Source organism: Anomaloglossus baeobatrachus, chromosome 11 (assembly GCF_048569485.1).
Source record: "Anomaloglossus baeobatrachus isolate aAnoBae1 chromosome 11, aAnoBae1.hap1, whole genome shotgun sequence".
NCBI classification, from domain to species: Eukaryota; Metazoa; Chordata; class Amphibia; order Anura; family Aromobatidae; genus Anomaloglossus; species Anomaloglossus baeobatrachus.
In genome coordinates, this window is record NC_134363.1 from 59792944 (window position 1) to 59809283 (window position 16340).

At 49.3% G+C, this 16340-nt stretch overlaps 1 protein-coding gene across 1 annotated transcript in view; it reads right to left on the bottom strand.

The window, feature by feature from the left end:
- Positions 1-16340, bottom strand: part of TNNI3 (troponin I3, cardiac type) — a 34371-nt gene that overhangs the window by 14723 nt on the left and 3308 nt on the right. Inside the window, exons 2-4 of the mRNA XM_075327256.1 lie at positions 13672-13684; positions 7903-8085; positions 7616-7657 (exon numbers count right to left, since the gene is read on the bottom strand). Of these exons, the coding sequence (XP_075183371.1) occupies positions 7616-7657; positions 7903-8085; positions 13672-13684 (238 nt within the window). The remainder of the gene's footprint in view (positions 1-7615; positions 7658-7902; positions 8086-13671; positions 13685-16340) is intronic.

Below are 16340 nucleotides of genomic sequence, written 5' to 3' on the forward strand. Positions count from 1 at the left end.
CGCAAGAAGTTCCGGAGCCTACAGAAGGGACCAAAGGACTCCTGGGCTGACCACCGGCGGGCACTTGCCCGAGCTGCCGACCACTGGACCCAAGGCCTGCAGCTTTCCACCGGACCGGAGATCCTGGACTTGTTCATCACGGAGCAACTCTTGTGGAACTGCCCTGAGGATCTCCGCCAGTTCATCCGAGACCAGAAGCCAAAGGGGTCCACGGCTACAGCTGCCCTTGCCGATGACTACACCAACAACCGGGCCCCTGAGGCCAGGAGAGCGGCCACCAGCAGCACCTGGAGAGGGGGTAAGATGAATTCTGCGACTGCCCCACCTGCCCCTAGACTGCAGGGGGTGTCCCCCTCAACTCCCCTCTCCAGGCCCGTGGCGGAGCCAAGACGGTGCCACCAGTGCAACCTACCTGGACACTTCAAGGCCATGTGCCCTCAGCGTCCCAAGGCCCCGGCTCCGTCCCCGTCCCAAGGGCCGCCCAAGGTGTATTGTGTGGGTGGGGGTGGTGGTAGGTCCCTGGACAGCTTCCAACCTGTCACCGTCGGCCGGTCTGTGACCATAGGACTGCGAGACAGCGCCTCGGAGGTGACTCTGGTGCGGCCTGAGATGGTGTCCCCCCAAGACTTGATCCCTGGAAAAACCCTCGCTGTCTCCGGGATTGGAGGCACTGACCCGGCGCTGCCTGTTGCTGACATTTATGTGGACTGGGGCGCAGGGCGGGGGGTGAGGGAGGTGGGGGTAACTGATCGGATCCCTGCAAACGTGCTACTTGGGACAGATTTGGGGCAGATAACCTCCCAGTTTGGGCCCCCCCCAAGGGCTGAACCTTCAGCCCGTACTGACATGACTCCTAACAATGTTAATGTGTTATCTATGAATGATGTAAGGGAGGAGGGAGTGAACTCTGATATTTCTGCTTGCATAGACACCATAGACACACACTCAGCTGCAGCTGTGACAGGGGAGGGGGTCAGAGAAAGGTGTGACAATGCCTCTACAAGTAATCAGCCTGTGAGCTGGGATCTGTTGCCCTCTGCAGGGATAAGCAGAGAGCAGGGTGCTGCAGGGGGAGGACCAGTGTGTGGGGTGGGGGCTACCACAGCAAATGTGGGGTCCCCAGAGATTTCACAGCGGGGTTCTGTTGCTGCAGGAGGGGAACAGGCAGGTGAGATTGGGGCCGGTCCAGGAGCGGAAGTGCTCCCAGGTAAGATCTCGGTGCATGGTTCCCCCACAACCGGGGTGTCAGGAAGCCAGGTAGGTCTGCCTGAACCGGCGACTTGGTCAGGAACGGAGGAGGAGCAGGCACGACCCACGGTCGCAGCGGCTGTGGCCGCTGTCACCCGCAGTGGGAGTGCTGGAAGCCAAGGGGCCTCCCGGAGGTCCGATAGCTCTTCCCCTTCTGACCAAGTGGCAGCCGAGTCAGGTGGAGGCCAGGACACAGGTCCCGGGGTACTGACCGAAGATGTGACAGTCTCGTCGATTCTGGCCACATCTAGTCAGGGGTTTCAGGCAGCGTTAGAAGCTGACGACAGCCTGAAAGCTCTTAAGGAGCAGGCGGCACAGCCTCCCTCGGACTCGGACCCGGAGCGAGTGGTCTGGGACCAAGGACGGCTGTACCGGGCCACGGTCCAGCAGGGTTCACCGGAGGCGTGGCCCAGGGACCGACAGTTGGTGGTACCCTATCCGTTCCGGACGGAGTTGTTGCGGATCGCACATGAGATTCCGATGGCCGGACACCTAGGGATCGCTAAGACCAAGGCCAGGTTAAACCAGCATTTCTACTGGCCAAAAATGGGGGCCGATGTGGCTGCCTACTGCCGTTCGTGTGAAACCTGTCAGAGAGTGGGGAAGGCGGGGCCACGCCCCAAAGCCCCACTGGTATCTCTGCCAATCATCGATGAGCCTTTCAGGAGGGTGGCTGTGGATCTGGTCGGCCCGCTGGCCATCCCCAGCAGCTCCGGGAAACGCTTCATACTGACGGTAGTGGACTATGCCACCCGGTACCCAGAAGCAGTGGCCTTGTCGTCCATTCGGGCTGACAAGGTGGCCACCGCATTGCTGGAGATTTTCTCCCGAGTGGGTTTTCCCCAGGAAATGCTCACTGACCGGGGGACCCAATTCATGTCCCAGCTGATGGAGGCCCTCTGTAAGCAAGTCCAGGTGCGACATCTGGTGGCCAGCCCGTACCATCCACAGACTAATGGCCTGTGCGAGCGGTTCAATGGCACCTTAAAGCAGATGCTTAAGATGTTGGTCGACTCCCATGGGCGTGACTGGGAGCGGTATCTCCCACACCTGTTATTTGCTTACCGGGAGGTTCCACAGGCCTCAACAGGATTCTCACCGTTTGAGCTCCTGTACGGGCGACGTGTGCGGGGCCCCCTGGCTCTGGTGAAAGAGGCTTGGGAAGGGGATTTGGCCACCCCTGGAGTGTCGGTTATCGAGTGTGTCATGCGCTTCCGGGACAAAATGCAGGCCTTGACGCAACTGGTACACGACAATATGGCTCAAGCCCAGGCCGATCAGAAGCGTTGGTACGACCAGAACGCTTGTGAGAGGACCTACCAAGTGGGTCAAAAGGTGTGGGTACTGGTCCCCGTACCACAGGACAAGCTTCAGGCAGCCTGGGAAGGCCCATACCTCGTGTACCAGCAGCTCAACCCTGTAACGTACCTGGTCACCCTGGACCCTGCCCGTGGAAGGCGGAAGCCCTTCCATGTGAACATGATGAAGGCACATCATGAGCGGGAGGCATGTGCGCTCCCCGTGTGCAACCTGCCCGAGGAGGGAGAAGCGGAAACCCTCTTGGATATGCTAGCCCAGGTTAGGGCAGGCGGATCCATTGAGGATGTGGAGGTTGGCCACCAGCTCTTGGAGGACCAACGGTCCCAGCTGTGGGCCACCCTACACCCCTTCCGGGGGTTGTTTACCAACCAGCCCGGAAGGACTGACTTGGCTGTCCATCACGTGGACACTGGGGATCATCCCCCGATCCGGCGTTCAGCATATCGGGTCTCCCTGGAGGTGCAGCAACACATGCGCCAGGAGATTGACGAGATGCTGAAGCTGGGGGTGATCCAGGCATCCAACAGCGCTTGGGCCTCGCCTGTAGTCCTCGTCCCTAAGAAGGACCGAACCACTCGGTTCTGCGTGGACTACAGGGGGCTCAATGCGGTCACGGTCGCCGATGCGTACCCAATGCCACGCATCGATGACCTGCTCGATCAGTTGGCCGGGGCTCAGTACCTGACCATCATGGATCTGAGCCGGGGATATTGGCAGATCCCCCTGACTCGCAAGGCCAGGGAACGCTCTGCCTTTATTACCCCATTTGGACTGTACGAGTCCACGGTGATGCCATTCGGGATGAGGAATGCCCCTGCCACTTTCCAGCGGATGGTCAACACCCTGCTCAAGGGACTTGAAGGGTACGCGGCCGCGTACCTGGATGACATTGCCGTCTTCAGTCCCACCTGGGAGGACCACCTAGAGCATCTAGCACAGGTGCTCAGGCGGATCCACCGGGCAGGTTTGACCATCAAGCCGGGAAAGTGTCAGCTGGCCATGAGCGAGGTCCAGTACCTCGGTCACCGGGTAGGTGGGAGAACACTGAAGCCCGAGCCTGAGAAAGTGGAAGCCATCGCATCCTGGCCCACCCCCAGGACCAAGAAGCAGGTGATGTCCTTCTTGGGGACCGCTGGGTACTATAGGAGGTTTGTTCCATGCTATAGTAGCCTGGCAAAGCCCTTGACGGACCTCACCAAGAAGAAGCTGCCCTCTGCAGTCGATTGGACAATGGACTGCGAGACAGCCTTCCGGGCCCTAAAGGACGCCCTGTCCAGCCCGCCCGTGCTACAGGCAGCCGACTTCACGCGGCCGTTTGTAGTACAGACCGACGCCAGTGACTTCGGCCTCGGTGCGGTGCTCAGCCAGGTGGACTCTGCGAGCCAAGAGCACCCAGTCTTGTACCTGAGCAGGAAGCTGTTACCAAGGGAAGTTGCCTATTCCACGATGGAGAAGGAGTGCCTGGCCATAGTGTGGGCCCTGCAGCGTCTGCAACCCTATCTATACGGGCGCCACTTCATCGTGGAGACGGACCACAATCCCCTCAGCTGGTTGCACACCGTCTCTGGGACGAATGGGCGATTGTTGCGATGGAGCCTTGCGCTCCAGCAATACAACTTCACCATTCGCCACAAAAGGGGCCGTGACCACGGTAACGCAGACGGGCTGTCCCGACAAGGAGAGGTCGCGGACGGGCGCACGGGGGAACACCGGAGTGTGCTGCCCCCTAGCGCCCTCAAAAGGGGGGAGGTGTGAGGTAAATCCGGAGATATGACGATAAATCATGATATTCAAGTATGTCAGGAAGCCCTCTCCTGGTGTCACCCCCCCTTTCCTTCACACAACTGGTTTAGCAACAAATCCCATGGCCATGTCCTGTGATATGGAAATTAGGTGGCTTAGGGACAATGGACACAGGATGACTCCCTGCCGTGACCCTGTAGTGGGGGCTGCTAGCTAGTTAGCAAGGCTATGGAAATAGCCAGACAGAACGACTCCAGTAAAAAATGGTTCATATCTCGCAAGCCATATTTCCGATAAATATGGCAACCATAAAAATGGTGTCTCCGCATGTGGACGATGCCGGCACCCCCTTTTTATGGGAGCAGGACATTGGGAAATGCCCCAGGCGTGATATCAGCCAATGGGGAACTGGCAGACAGGTCATGAGTCCCCTCGTTCTGTAGCTAAATTCATAACTGTCACAATGAGAGCATTGGCGTCCGCCTACGACGCTCCCAGGCAAAGTTATGGCCCATATTCCATGTTGGGATATTGTCCATAACTCAAGCCAGGGGTGGAGCAGTGCTCCCTCTGAGGTCACTAAGGTAGGAGGGGACCTGGATCTGCCCAGGTTGATAACCCTACTTCGGCCATTTTCCAGGGTTCTTCTGCTCGGGGGCCTGGTTGGGAAAGACCTGTGAGGGAGTTCCTGGAAACCTGGTCTACAGCGCCCCCCTGTGGCCAGACGCAACAAGGTAACTGCTGGAACTGTGTATGCCTGTTTGTAACCCATGCTTTGATTGTAACTGTACTCTGACATATGTATATTCTGTAGATTCCCTATTGTATATATTGTAGTTTCTAGTGTGCTTTAGGCTGATTAAATTATATAATTAATCTTGGGCTGTTCTGTTATCTCGATCTTGAATCCCACGTCTGTGTGTTCGGCTAATAGTTACCGTAAATCGGTTGGTGGCAGCGAATTGTGCCAAGGATTATTGTGGGGAGGCCAGTGAGATTCAGGGAGATTTTATATATTCCGCCCGCGGAGGTCGGGGGAATATATACCTTACTCTCACCGGGGACCCTTCAATAATCGGCATAAGTAGTATAGCGGCCTCCTTGCTTATCGTCGGGCAATTCCATAATTGGCCTGACTATAAGAGGGGCGCTAGAGAGCGCATCACGTGCTCTGTCTGACGGTCGGGAGGTATAAAGGAGGGGTGACCCCCACTTGTTACCCCCCGATTGTGACGTACTGGTAGCCAGCGCGGGGGATTTCTGAGTGACCCCCCCGGTGGTTCGTGACAGAAGCTCTATAGGAATTGATGGGCATTGTGAGAAATTACTCAATTGGATTACGTCGCATATTCCAGGATTTCTTTTTAATTAGTAAATTGGTGAACGAAGGAGTATGGGGGAGTGTTTATTAAAATAAACTATTTTTTCCATTGTGTGTGTTTTTTTAACTGGTCACTTGCTGGGTTAGTAATGGAGGTGTCTAGTAGATACCGCTTGATTACTAACCCCTGGGATTAATGTCCGCCTACATTACACAGCTGACATCAACTCCATAAGTATTACCCATCCACAGTTGCACCTAAGGCGCCAGAAATGGTGCAACTAATGGATACTCCACTTCTGGGGCAGCTGCGAGCTGGGAGGGGCCAAATAACTATGAATCTTCACAGCCTGATAATATCATTCCCCAACTGTATGCTTTCTCTTGGCTGTTTATCCAGAATAGGGGAACCCCACACCATTTTTTTTAAATGATTTAAATAAATAATTTTTGAAAATGACATGGGATCCCCTCTATTTTTGCTTACCAGCCAAGGTAAAGCAGACAGCTGAGGGCTGCAACCCGCAGTTGTCTGTTTTACCTGCAATGGTTATCAAAAATAGGCGAGAGCAAACATCATTTCAATATTTTAATTTATTGTTCATAGCAAGCGTCTTCTGTATGTAATTAAGGTGTTGATTAGCTGCGCTGCAGCCTTTCAACAAGCTTTATTAGCATACGAACAGCACCTGAACGCCTAACCTTTTTTTAAAGGTCCATGATCGAGTTCGAGCTCCACACACCCGGTGTCTGGTACAAACCCAGAACTTTACCGTTCCGGTTTACTCATCCCTATTCCTGATCCTGTATCGGGAAAGGGCCATTTACCCCTGGCTCTTGACCAGGTAAAATTTATTTATTTTTTCCTTAAATGTTGTTTAAAGAGTATAATTTTTTTCTCTTTTGGATTCAATTTATTTTTTGCATTTTTTTTTTCGTGATGCGTGGGACTTCATTTTTATTCCACTGTCAATTTTTTTTCTTGCTGGTGGGAACACAAGAGTAATAAGTGTTTGTTTTTCCCATTTTTTTTAATTAATTTATTTTTATGACCACACAGAATCACTAAAATGCGTTTAAAAAGCTTTTCAACACTCTCTGACTAATATTTTTATAAATTGTACACTTTTTTTTTTTTCACTAAGGTGGGATTAGTAACGGTGATTTGAATTGACAATGCCATTTTTTTAAATTTATTTTTTACCTGATATTTCTTTTTAATTTTTTTTATACTTTGTGTTCCTCATAACGTAAAAAAAAGACAATACTAAATTTCTTATTTCCCTTGTAACTGGGGCTGCTATATTATCCCCAGTTACAGGGGAAATACATAGCAGAAATGTCCTGATCTCCCATGATTCACCAGCTCCTGTTTCCTCCCTACAACTAGAGATTCTATGACCACTGTGTATAGAAGAAGCACCATCAGTTGCACATATGGTGCTTCTTTAGTGCTTTCTATACAGTGATGGAGAAGGCAGAAGTGGTAATAAACCATCTCTGCCTTCTCTATGTTCTAAAGCATCACTGCAGCGAGACCGGCAGGATGTTTAAAGTCTTTGAGTGGTTTATGGAAGCAGTTAATAATAGCTTACATTTTTCAGTACCACCAAAGGGAGTGAACATCAAAAAGTGGTCCATTAAAACGTGAAACAGTAGTTGTAAACGAGACCTAGACCCGTTCCTGGTTGGTGACAAGCCAAGTGCCCTACCCTTGTAGCTATCCAGAAGTATGAAGGATTGCCACTGCAGTTGGTTGTTATCTATGGAGCAAGTATTCAGTGCCTCAATAGCGCCACCACAGGACAAATAAAGAATTACACAGTTCCCATTTAAATCAATGGGTTATCTCTGTATATCATAGATGTGACAGGTCTTCTGGAGAGAAAGAGGAACTCTTTGCACATAACTCTGGTGAACAGATGATGGTTTGCTACAGTACAAAAGTTACACCATCCAAACACTACATATTCAGATTATTACCTTCAGCTGCAGTTTCCGAGATGCTGAAATCTTTGGTTGTCGCTGAAAAAAAAAAAAATATTACTTTATTTCCTTAAAGCTGTCCTCAGATTTCACATTATAAACTGCATACATTGGTAAATAAATCTCTTAGACTGGATGAGGCTGGTGTACTTACTTTGAATATCAGTGTCAAAATTCTGACTTAACTGGGCTCATTTCAGTCATTATCAGCTTTTTTCCAAACATTTTAACTGATCCAATGTAAACTATAAAATCCGCACTGAAACAAAAGCATCTTTCTTTACCTTGACATGTGGTTCGGTGGCGTAGGAGCGATAGTTTGCCGATGACTTTCTTCGGAGTGGTGGTGGCGCTACGACGGGAGGAGGAGGAGGAGCAGGTTTTGGCGGCTCTGGCACAGGTTCTTCTTCTTCTTCCTCCTCCACAGCTTCCTCCTCTTCTTCCTCAACATACTCTTCTTCTTCATACTGTTAAATAGAGCTTTATTCTTATGAAGGTAATGTAGTATTTTATCAGTAGGATGTATTATACCTAGTACCTAACTTTTTGCAAAATTTAGGATGTGGCTACTAGTAGGGTAAGACTGCTCAAAACGGATTTGTATGTCTTAAAAAACCTTAAGCGTTCCTAAATTCCCGCTAGTGGTAGCTGAAGGCAGTGACATTTTATTTAAAGGGAATCTGTCACCAGGTTTTTGCTATATAATCTGAGTGCAGCATGCTATAGGGGCAGAGACCCTGATTCCAGTGATGTGTCAATTACTGGACTGTGTTTTGCTGTTTTGATTTTCAATCATTTTTATTGTATTTTAAATTTGAACAAATAAAACAGAATTAATTTCATTAATAAATTTGTCCGACTACATTATGAATAAGTATACTTACATTAACCATTTAGTATATATAGGGGGTAAGGAAGGAGGGGTTAGGGATGATAAATTAGGGAAAAACAACTTTATTGGGGCAAACCTGGGAAAGATCAAGGAAAAAAGGTGGAAAGGGTAAGTAGTAAAGGGAGAATTAACCTTAAGTAACGAAAGAGGGGAAAAAAAATAAAATTATAAGAGTAAAGAAAAGAAGGAAAGGAGAAAAGATAGAAAAAGAGAGAGAGGGTTGGGTAGGGAGGAATAGAGGTTTTTGTATCTTTGGAGTAGAGTCTCTTTGAGAAAATCTATAAATTTATGACTGTCAGAGAGTAGTAGAGGTCAACCTATATATTTGGGATTTGCTGTTTTAATAAAATCAGTGTTTTATCAGCAGGAGATTATCACGATAGGACTAGTCCTGGTCTAATCACTGATTAGAAACTGTATGTCAATTTACAGTGTACACAGAAAGCTGCTACTCAGTGATGTGGGTCGCGTTAAACACAGCTCAGCAGTCCGAGCTCTGCTAGATCTGAATATATCACAACTGTGGCACTCAGTAATTCCACAATTGTATTTTAGTTTTTTTCATTTGCAGGTGTCATTTTACAATGAAAATGACCTGACAATGTATCAGTATGAGTATGGAGATACCAAACATACATAGTTTTTGCATAAAGTAGTAAACAAAAATTCATTTATGAAGCTTTAACATTTTTTGGTCTATGGGGCTATGGAAGGGTTTATTTATTGCGCCCTGAGACGGTGATTTTAATTATATCAGTTTGGGGGTGATACAATGTTTTGATTGCCTCTTATTACATTGTTTATGTTATTGCGGTGGCCAAAAAAGAGCAATTCTGGCTTTTTGGCTTTTTTTCTCATTACAACATATACCAATCAGATTAATTTATTTTATATTTTGATACTAAATGTGTATTTTTTTATTTCTTAATTTTTAAAGGGAGGTGATTTGAACTTTAATATTTTCTTTATTTTTCATATTCATATAAAAAAATAATATTTATATTTATATATTTATTTTCCCTTTCTACTATATTTGTTAGTCCCTACAGGAGAATTGAACCTGCCATCATCCGATCGCATGTGCTATGCACATATAGCAAAAATCACAGTCTCCTCTGAACGCCAGCCATGCGCTGGAGTTCACAGGAGTACCGTCATGACAGGCATAGGGTCGCGTAGAATGGCGTGCCCCCTGCCAGAGTGCTGAAAATGCCACTATCAAAGATTAAGAGGTTAACATCCGTGAGAGGCGCTCCGCTCAATCTGTTAGTGGTGGATGAACACAGCCATCATCAGCTGTCAAAGATGCAGGCTCGGTTTGTGAGCCCGCATGAAAGTGAGGTGACGCAACTCTACGTCATATGTCGGTAACGGGTTAAAGAAGACTTTGCTTTGTCACACCAATATCGATTTAGATTTCTCTTTTCTTCATTCACTTCTCTTCATTCTTAAAGGGGTTGTCCACTACTAGGACAACTCCTGATTCCACATGTTCCCCTAGGTAAATAAATACAAACTATACTCACCTCCCGTACCTTCAGCGGTGTCAGGAATCGCGGTGGGGTTGTGACATCATGTGAGCTCTTCGTCCAATCATCACCAGCTTCTTTCTCCCCACCTTTGGACCAAATGAGTTAATGAACAGGAAGTGACCTCTGCAGCTGCGCTCACTTCCTGTTGATTGTTCGTTTGGTCCAAAAGTGGAGAGAAGGAAGCCGGTGCTGATTGGACGAGGGGCTCACGTGATGAGGGGCTCACGTCGTAGGGGAAGTGAGTATAGGCTTTACCTGGGAGAAACGTGTGGAATCAGAAGGGGTTGTCCTAGTAGTGGACAACCCCTTTAATTGATAAAAAAAAATAAAATATCACTTTTTAAAATTATTCTTACTTTTCAGCCTTTTTTCCACACTTGTCCAAAACTTTTGCCCAGTGCTGTATATACCAGTATATGCGTCATCTCTGAGCAATGTCTTCTATGACTCACACCAGCAGAAGCCTCTATACGTTATTTTACATCTTGCTGAACTAGTGAAATGTCAGCTCAGATCGAAAGTAAAATTCAATTTCTCCTTTCCCACCTTTCATTAAGTGAGTATTACCCAAAATAGAAATGCATCGTTCTTCATCTTATTAGAGAAAATTACAGCCCCGACTATCGGCTCCTGTCTTACTGCTGGATGCTGACACGCCGTTATTATATGACAGACATTATTACATTTCTGAACGGCAAATAAAAGCTAAACAGACATTAAAATATAATGAGGGTAATGAGGAATCCAGTATTTTGTACAAACCTATCATTTCTATCACAAGTAATGTTAATTAATTTTGTATTAAGCTTTTCTATAAAGCAGGCCTGCACAACATGTTCGGCACGTGGGGGAGGATGCAACCCACCAGAGGATCTACTGTGGCGAACGGGGGAGGATACAACCCACCAGAGGATCTACTGTGGCGAGCGGGGGGAGGATACAACCCACTAGAGGATCTACTGTGGCGAACGGGGGAGGATACAACCCACCAGAGGATCTACTGTGGCGAGCGGGGGGAGGATACAACTTACCAGAGGATTTACTGCAGCCCACAGGAGGGTGGATACAACCCACAGAGGATCTACTGTGGCAAGCGGGGGAGAGGATTTACTGCAGCCCACAGGAGGGAGGATACAACCCACCAGAGGATCTACTGTAGCATGCGGTGGGAGGATACAACCCACCAGAGGATCTACTGTAGCATGCGGTGGGAGGATACAACCCGCCAGAGGATTTACTGCAGCCCACAGGAGGGAGGATACAACCCACCAGAGGATCTACTGTAGCATGCGGTGGGAGGATACAACCCACCAGAGGATCTACTGTAGCATGCGGTGGGAGGATACAACCCGCCAGAGGATTTACTGTAGCCCACAGGAGGGAGGATACAACCCACCAGAGGATCTACTGTGGCGTGCGGGGGGAAGATACAACCCACCAGAGAATTTACTGCAGTCTATGGGAAAAAGGATACAACCCACCAGAGGATCTACTGTAGCATGCGGTGGGAGGATACAACCCGCCAGAGGATTTACTGTAGCCTGCAGGGGGGGGATTCAACCCGCTAGAGGATTTACTTCGGTCCGCAGAGGGAGGATACAACCTGCCAGATGATTTGCTGCTGCCCGCGGACCTGTTTGGCAGACGCTGCCACTCCCTACTTCGTGTATTCAAATATATTTGCGATTTTCATACATTTGAATACTGTGGCGCCGGAAGTGGGGCGGAAGAGCACATAGCAGAGGAGTGTCCGTCATCCCTAGCTCCCTTCATTTATACCTTAAACATACAATGAGTAAAGGGGTTGTCCACTACTTTTATATTGATGGCTTATGGCGCGCCCATGGGGTCTTGGGGGTTACTCATCACCGGGCAGGTGGAAGAGAGCGGTTGGGATGTTATAGCGGCCAGGTCCAATTCCGTGACCCCGGCGGTGTCAATAAAATGGGGGATAGTGGTTATTCGTGACGTCACTTGTGGTATGTGGCTATAATGGGAGCCGCCGCTGCAAGGGGGGGGGGTTTCCTCTGAGGGCCGATGGTAGTGCAGCTAGGTTGGTACAGCTCTCCACAGGCAGAGCTCGGGCACACAGGGAGGATGGGAGTTGTCGTCTCATGCTGCTGTGCAGGAAGTTATTTATTCACTGAAATGTCACCGCCTTTGGACTACCAGACTCCGCTGTCATGGGCTCCAGCCGATCCCGGATAGTTTGGAGGTCAGAACCGGTGTTTCTTTCAGTGAGTCCTTCCTCCCTGCGCTGTGTTTTATGAGACACTGTGGCTTGAAGCTACGCAGAGACCCGAGTCCTGGGAAATGTTTCGCTCCTGTCCCGTATAGCAGGCAGCGTGAGTTCGTTACTGGTGTCGCCCTTTGGTCACGACTCCTGGCTCTATATGCTGCTTTGCCCCGGGCACTGTGTGTGGTCCAGAAGACTTGAAATCCTCTGCCCGGTGGATTCTGCTGGCGGGACTTGCAGTGCCCACCAGCCTAGGGCTCCGCACCCTGTTCTGTGTGCGCTTGATTCTGAGGGAGCTATGGCGCAGATCTCCCCTCAGCGACTGTGTCCTGCTATGTCTCAATTGTTCCCTGGTTGTCACTGTTCCAGACTGACTGAATGTCTGTGTGTGTCGCCTTACTCCTCAAGTGTCGCTCCACCCCCTCGGGTTGCTGAACTAGTGGGTGGGGGGTCCCATACCTTATGGTAACCATCGTAATGACCCTACCCTAACCCAGTCGTGGTGAGAGGGCAACTAACTGTGTGAGGTGCAGTACCCTGTGGCGACTGAAGCCTCAGGGGTGCCACACTTATCCTTAGGATAGGTAATCAATGTCTCATCGACCGGAGTCTGACACCCAGCACCCACACCAATCAGCTGTTCTTGGTTCTGATGACAGAAGCAGACAGCCAGAAATACTGTCGGACTCTGGCCGATCACACATTGATGACCTATCCTAAGTACACCTCTGGTGTACTGTTTGTGGTGTACTGTTTGTGTCTTTCCTTGTGTGTTGGTAGTGGGGTGCTCTAGTTGGTTTACATCCCATTTTGTGTGTCCATTGTGTCGTTGTGATTAATATCCTGGTCCATCTTTTGGGTGTGGAGGAACTTAAGGCCCCATCACACACAGAGATAAATCTTTGGCAGATCTGTGGTTGCAGTGAAATCATGGACATATTGTTCCATTTGTACACAGCCACAAACCTGGCACTGATTGTCCACAATTTCACTGCAACCACAGATCTGCCGCAGATTTATCTCTGTGTGTGACAGGGCCTTTACACTAGGACCTGGACAGGAGACAGGAACACGCTGGTGGCTCAGACGTCACTACCATCAAGTGTACCTCTGGATTGAAGGTCAGCTCAGGGTGCACCTAGTCTTAGGAGTTCCCATCCAGTCACTTCCTAGTCCCGGGTGTGAGAGTTGGTTGATGGGGAAGGGAAACAGCTGCATATTACCTACAGTATCTTACAGAAATTGAGTACATATATAAGGTCTTTATAATAAGCTTTCTAAAGGAGCAGGCTGATTTCGTATTCTTGCTATTATATAGAAATAACTTGGAGAGCTAAAATTGATGCCTCTAAGTCACATTGAAGATCAAAGGGAAGCACAAAAAAATACTTACAGTCACCTCTTCCCTGCAAGAAAAGAAAAAGAAAAAAAACATTAATATTCAGAGATGCTTAAGGAAAAAGACATTTTAACTATTCCGTATCCCTAACAAAAAAGAGAATACTGATAGGATGCAAGAATCGTATAGTAAAAAAGGATCAAAGGAAGTCAGCAAGCCGTTCACACCCGGAAAAAATGGGTGAATGTCCTACATCACAAGAAAAGGTTTAGCAGCAGGATGAATGCAAAAATCAAGTTCAATAACATTGCCGCACAAATAAGGAATTCCACCAAAAAAATAACTGACGACACACAAACTTTGATGACGTCCTGATTAGAAAAATGACCAGCAATCAGCAAACAAGTAACTTATCGCTGGGCACTTAGTGCCATACATCAAGAAATGCAAATATAAGACCATAAAGCCTGCTTTACACGCTGCAATGTATCTTACAATGTATCGGCGAGGTCACATCGTAAGTGCCGCATGTCGCGGGCGGAGGGGCTGCGCTCGCTACGCTCGGGTCCGTGGCTGCTGCTGCTGCTCGGTGGCTTGAGCGGTGGGCCGGACCCGGGGACTCGAGCAGCACTCCTCGCCCACGAGTGAAAAGGGGGTGGTTTGTTTTGAGAGATAGTTCGTGACGCCACCCACGGGTCGTGGTGATAAAGGGCACCACCGCTGCTGGTGACGGGGATCCCGGGAGCGATGGTAGGGAGCAGCTAGGATGTTGTCACCTACGTGGGTAGGGGTTGGTGATCCTGGGGCCCGGTGTTGGTACGGGGAGGCTGGATGGCTGGGGTGCAGGGTTGCATGGGCAGTGCGGTGCGGTGCCGGATGGCACTGTGGTGCCACTTACTCAGGCACAAATTCACAAAGTCTCTGGTAAACCAAACGGCTGGATGGACGGGTCCCGCAGCCGGCTGCATTGTCTTTGCTCTCCCCGGACAGGTTGGTGGTGGCTGTCTTTCCCTGTACCTGTGTAGAATGTGTTGACTCCGATGGTTTCCCAACGGTTGTCCGCTCCCTGGCGTATAGGTACCGAAGGAGCCCGTTTTGCCCGCAGGCGCTGGCCCTTGGATCTCTAGCCTATGGCGATGGCAGTGTATCCTCACGGTGTGGACTGTTGCCTTCTGTCGGGTCTTGGGTGTTAGGAAACCCCTGGGGTTCTGGTCACTCTCGGATTTGACCGTTGTCGGCGGCTCCCAGCCTAGTCGGGGTCCGATCGCCCTGCCTTTGTGCTTAGCTTCACTCTCCGCTCCCCGGTTCGGTACCGGCGGGCCACCACTAACTCCTGCAGACGGCCACCACCGTCTGCCGATCTTGCTGTTTGTGTCTGGGTCCCTATCCAGACACTGACAGTTCTCTCCTCCTCACACTTCCACTTGTCTACTCAATTCTAAAACTGAACTGAACTGAACTGCTTTTCCCGCCTCCAGGCCTGTGAACTCCTCGGTGGGTGTGGCCAACCGCCTGGCTCCGCCCCACCTGGTGTGGACATCAGACCCTGGAGGGAGGCAACAAGGGTTTTGTTTGACTGGTGTTAACTATCCAGGGGAGGGTGTGTGTGTGATGTTATGTCTGGGACTACCTGGCTAGTCCAGGGCGTCACAACGCACATCCGGCATCGTAAGTTACATTGCAGTGTGTAACAGCTACGTCCGATTGCGATTGAACGTTAAAACGTTCATCGCATACACATCGTACCTTTCTCTAGAATTGCACATCAGATTGTTCATCGTACCCGGGGTAGCACACATTGCAGTGTGTGACACCCCGGGAACGATGAACAGATCTTACCTACGTCCTGCGGCTCCCGGCCCATAATGCGGAAGGAAGGAGGTGGGCGGGATGTTTACGTCCCGCTCAGCTCCGCCCCTCCGCTTCTATTGGCCGGCTGCCGCGTGACGTCGATGTGATGCCGAACGTCCCTCCCACTCCAGGAAGTGGATGTTCGCCGCTCACTTCGAGGTTGTATGGACAGGTAAGTATGTGTGACGGGGGTTAATCGTTTGTGCGGCACGTTCAACAAATTGAACGTGCCACACATACGATGGGGGCGTTGCAAGTCGCATACAATATTATATGCGAAATTGCAACATGTAAAGCAGGCTTAAGACTTTATATAAATGAATTGGTTAAAACACCAAAAAATGTAATAAAAATGATCTTTAAACACCAAGAAAAAAAGTTGTGGAATTATGGAGATCACAGGATGGATAGCGATGTTACCGATCTGCAAATGATGATAAAATGGAAACAATACTTTCAAAACATCTCAATATGGAGTATTAGCGCCACGTGAAGAAATCCCGGTACTTACAGCCTTGGCTGCTATCAATGATGTTACTAGTGGTTGTCTGAGGAATGTTCTGTTGCAATGAATGCACTTAAGCAAATCATCAAGATCCTCTGCTGGCAGCTTCTTTGTATTTGCCAACCAATGATGTCCCAGATGTGCTCGATGGGAGACAAGTCTGGAGAGCCTGCAGGACGTGGGAGCAGGTTTAGGACATGCAGGCTTCTCACAGTGGTATGAGTAACATGCAGCCTGGCCGTGTCATGATGAAAAACATAGGATACTGTCATGGATGTGTCAGACAGAAAGTTCTTTGGTGTCCGACTATAGAAGGTCACAGCATTTGGCTGCCCAAACTGCTCCCTGACCTTTTATCATTCCTGCT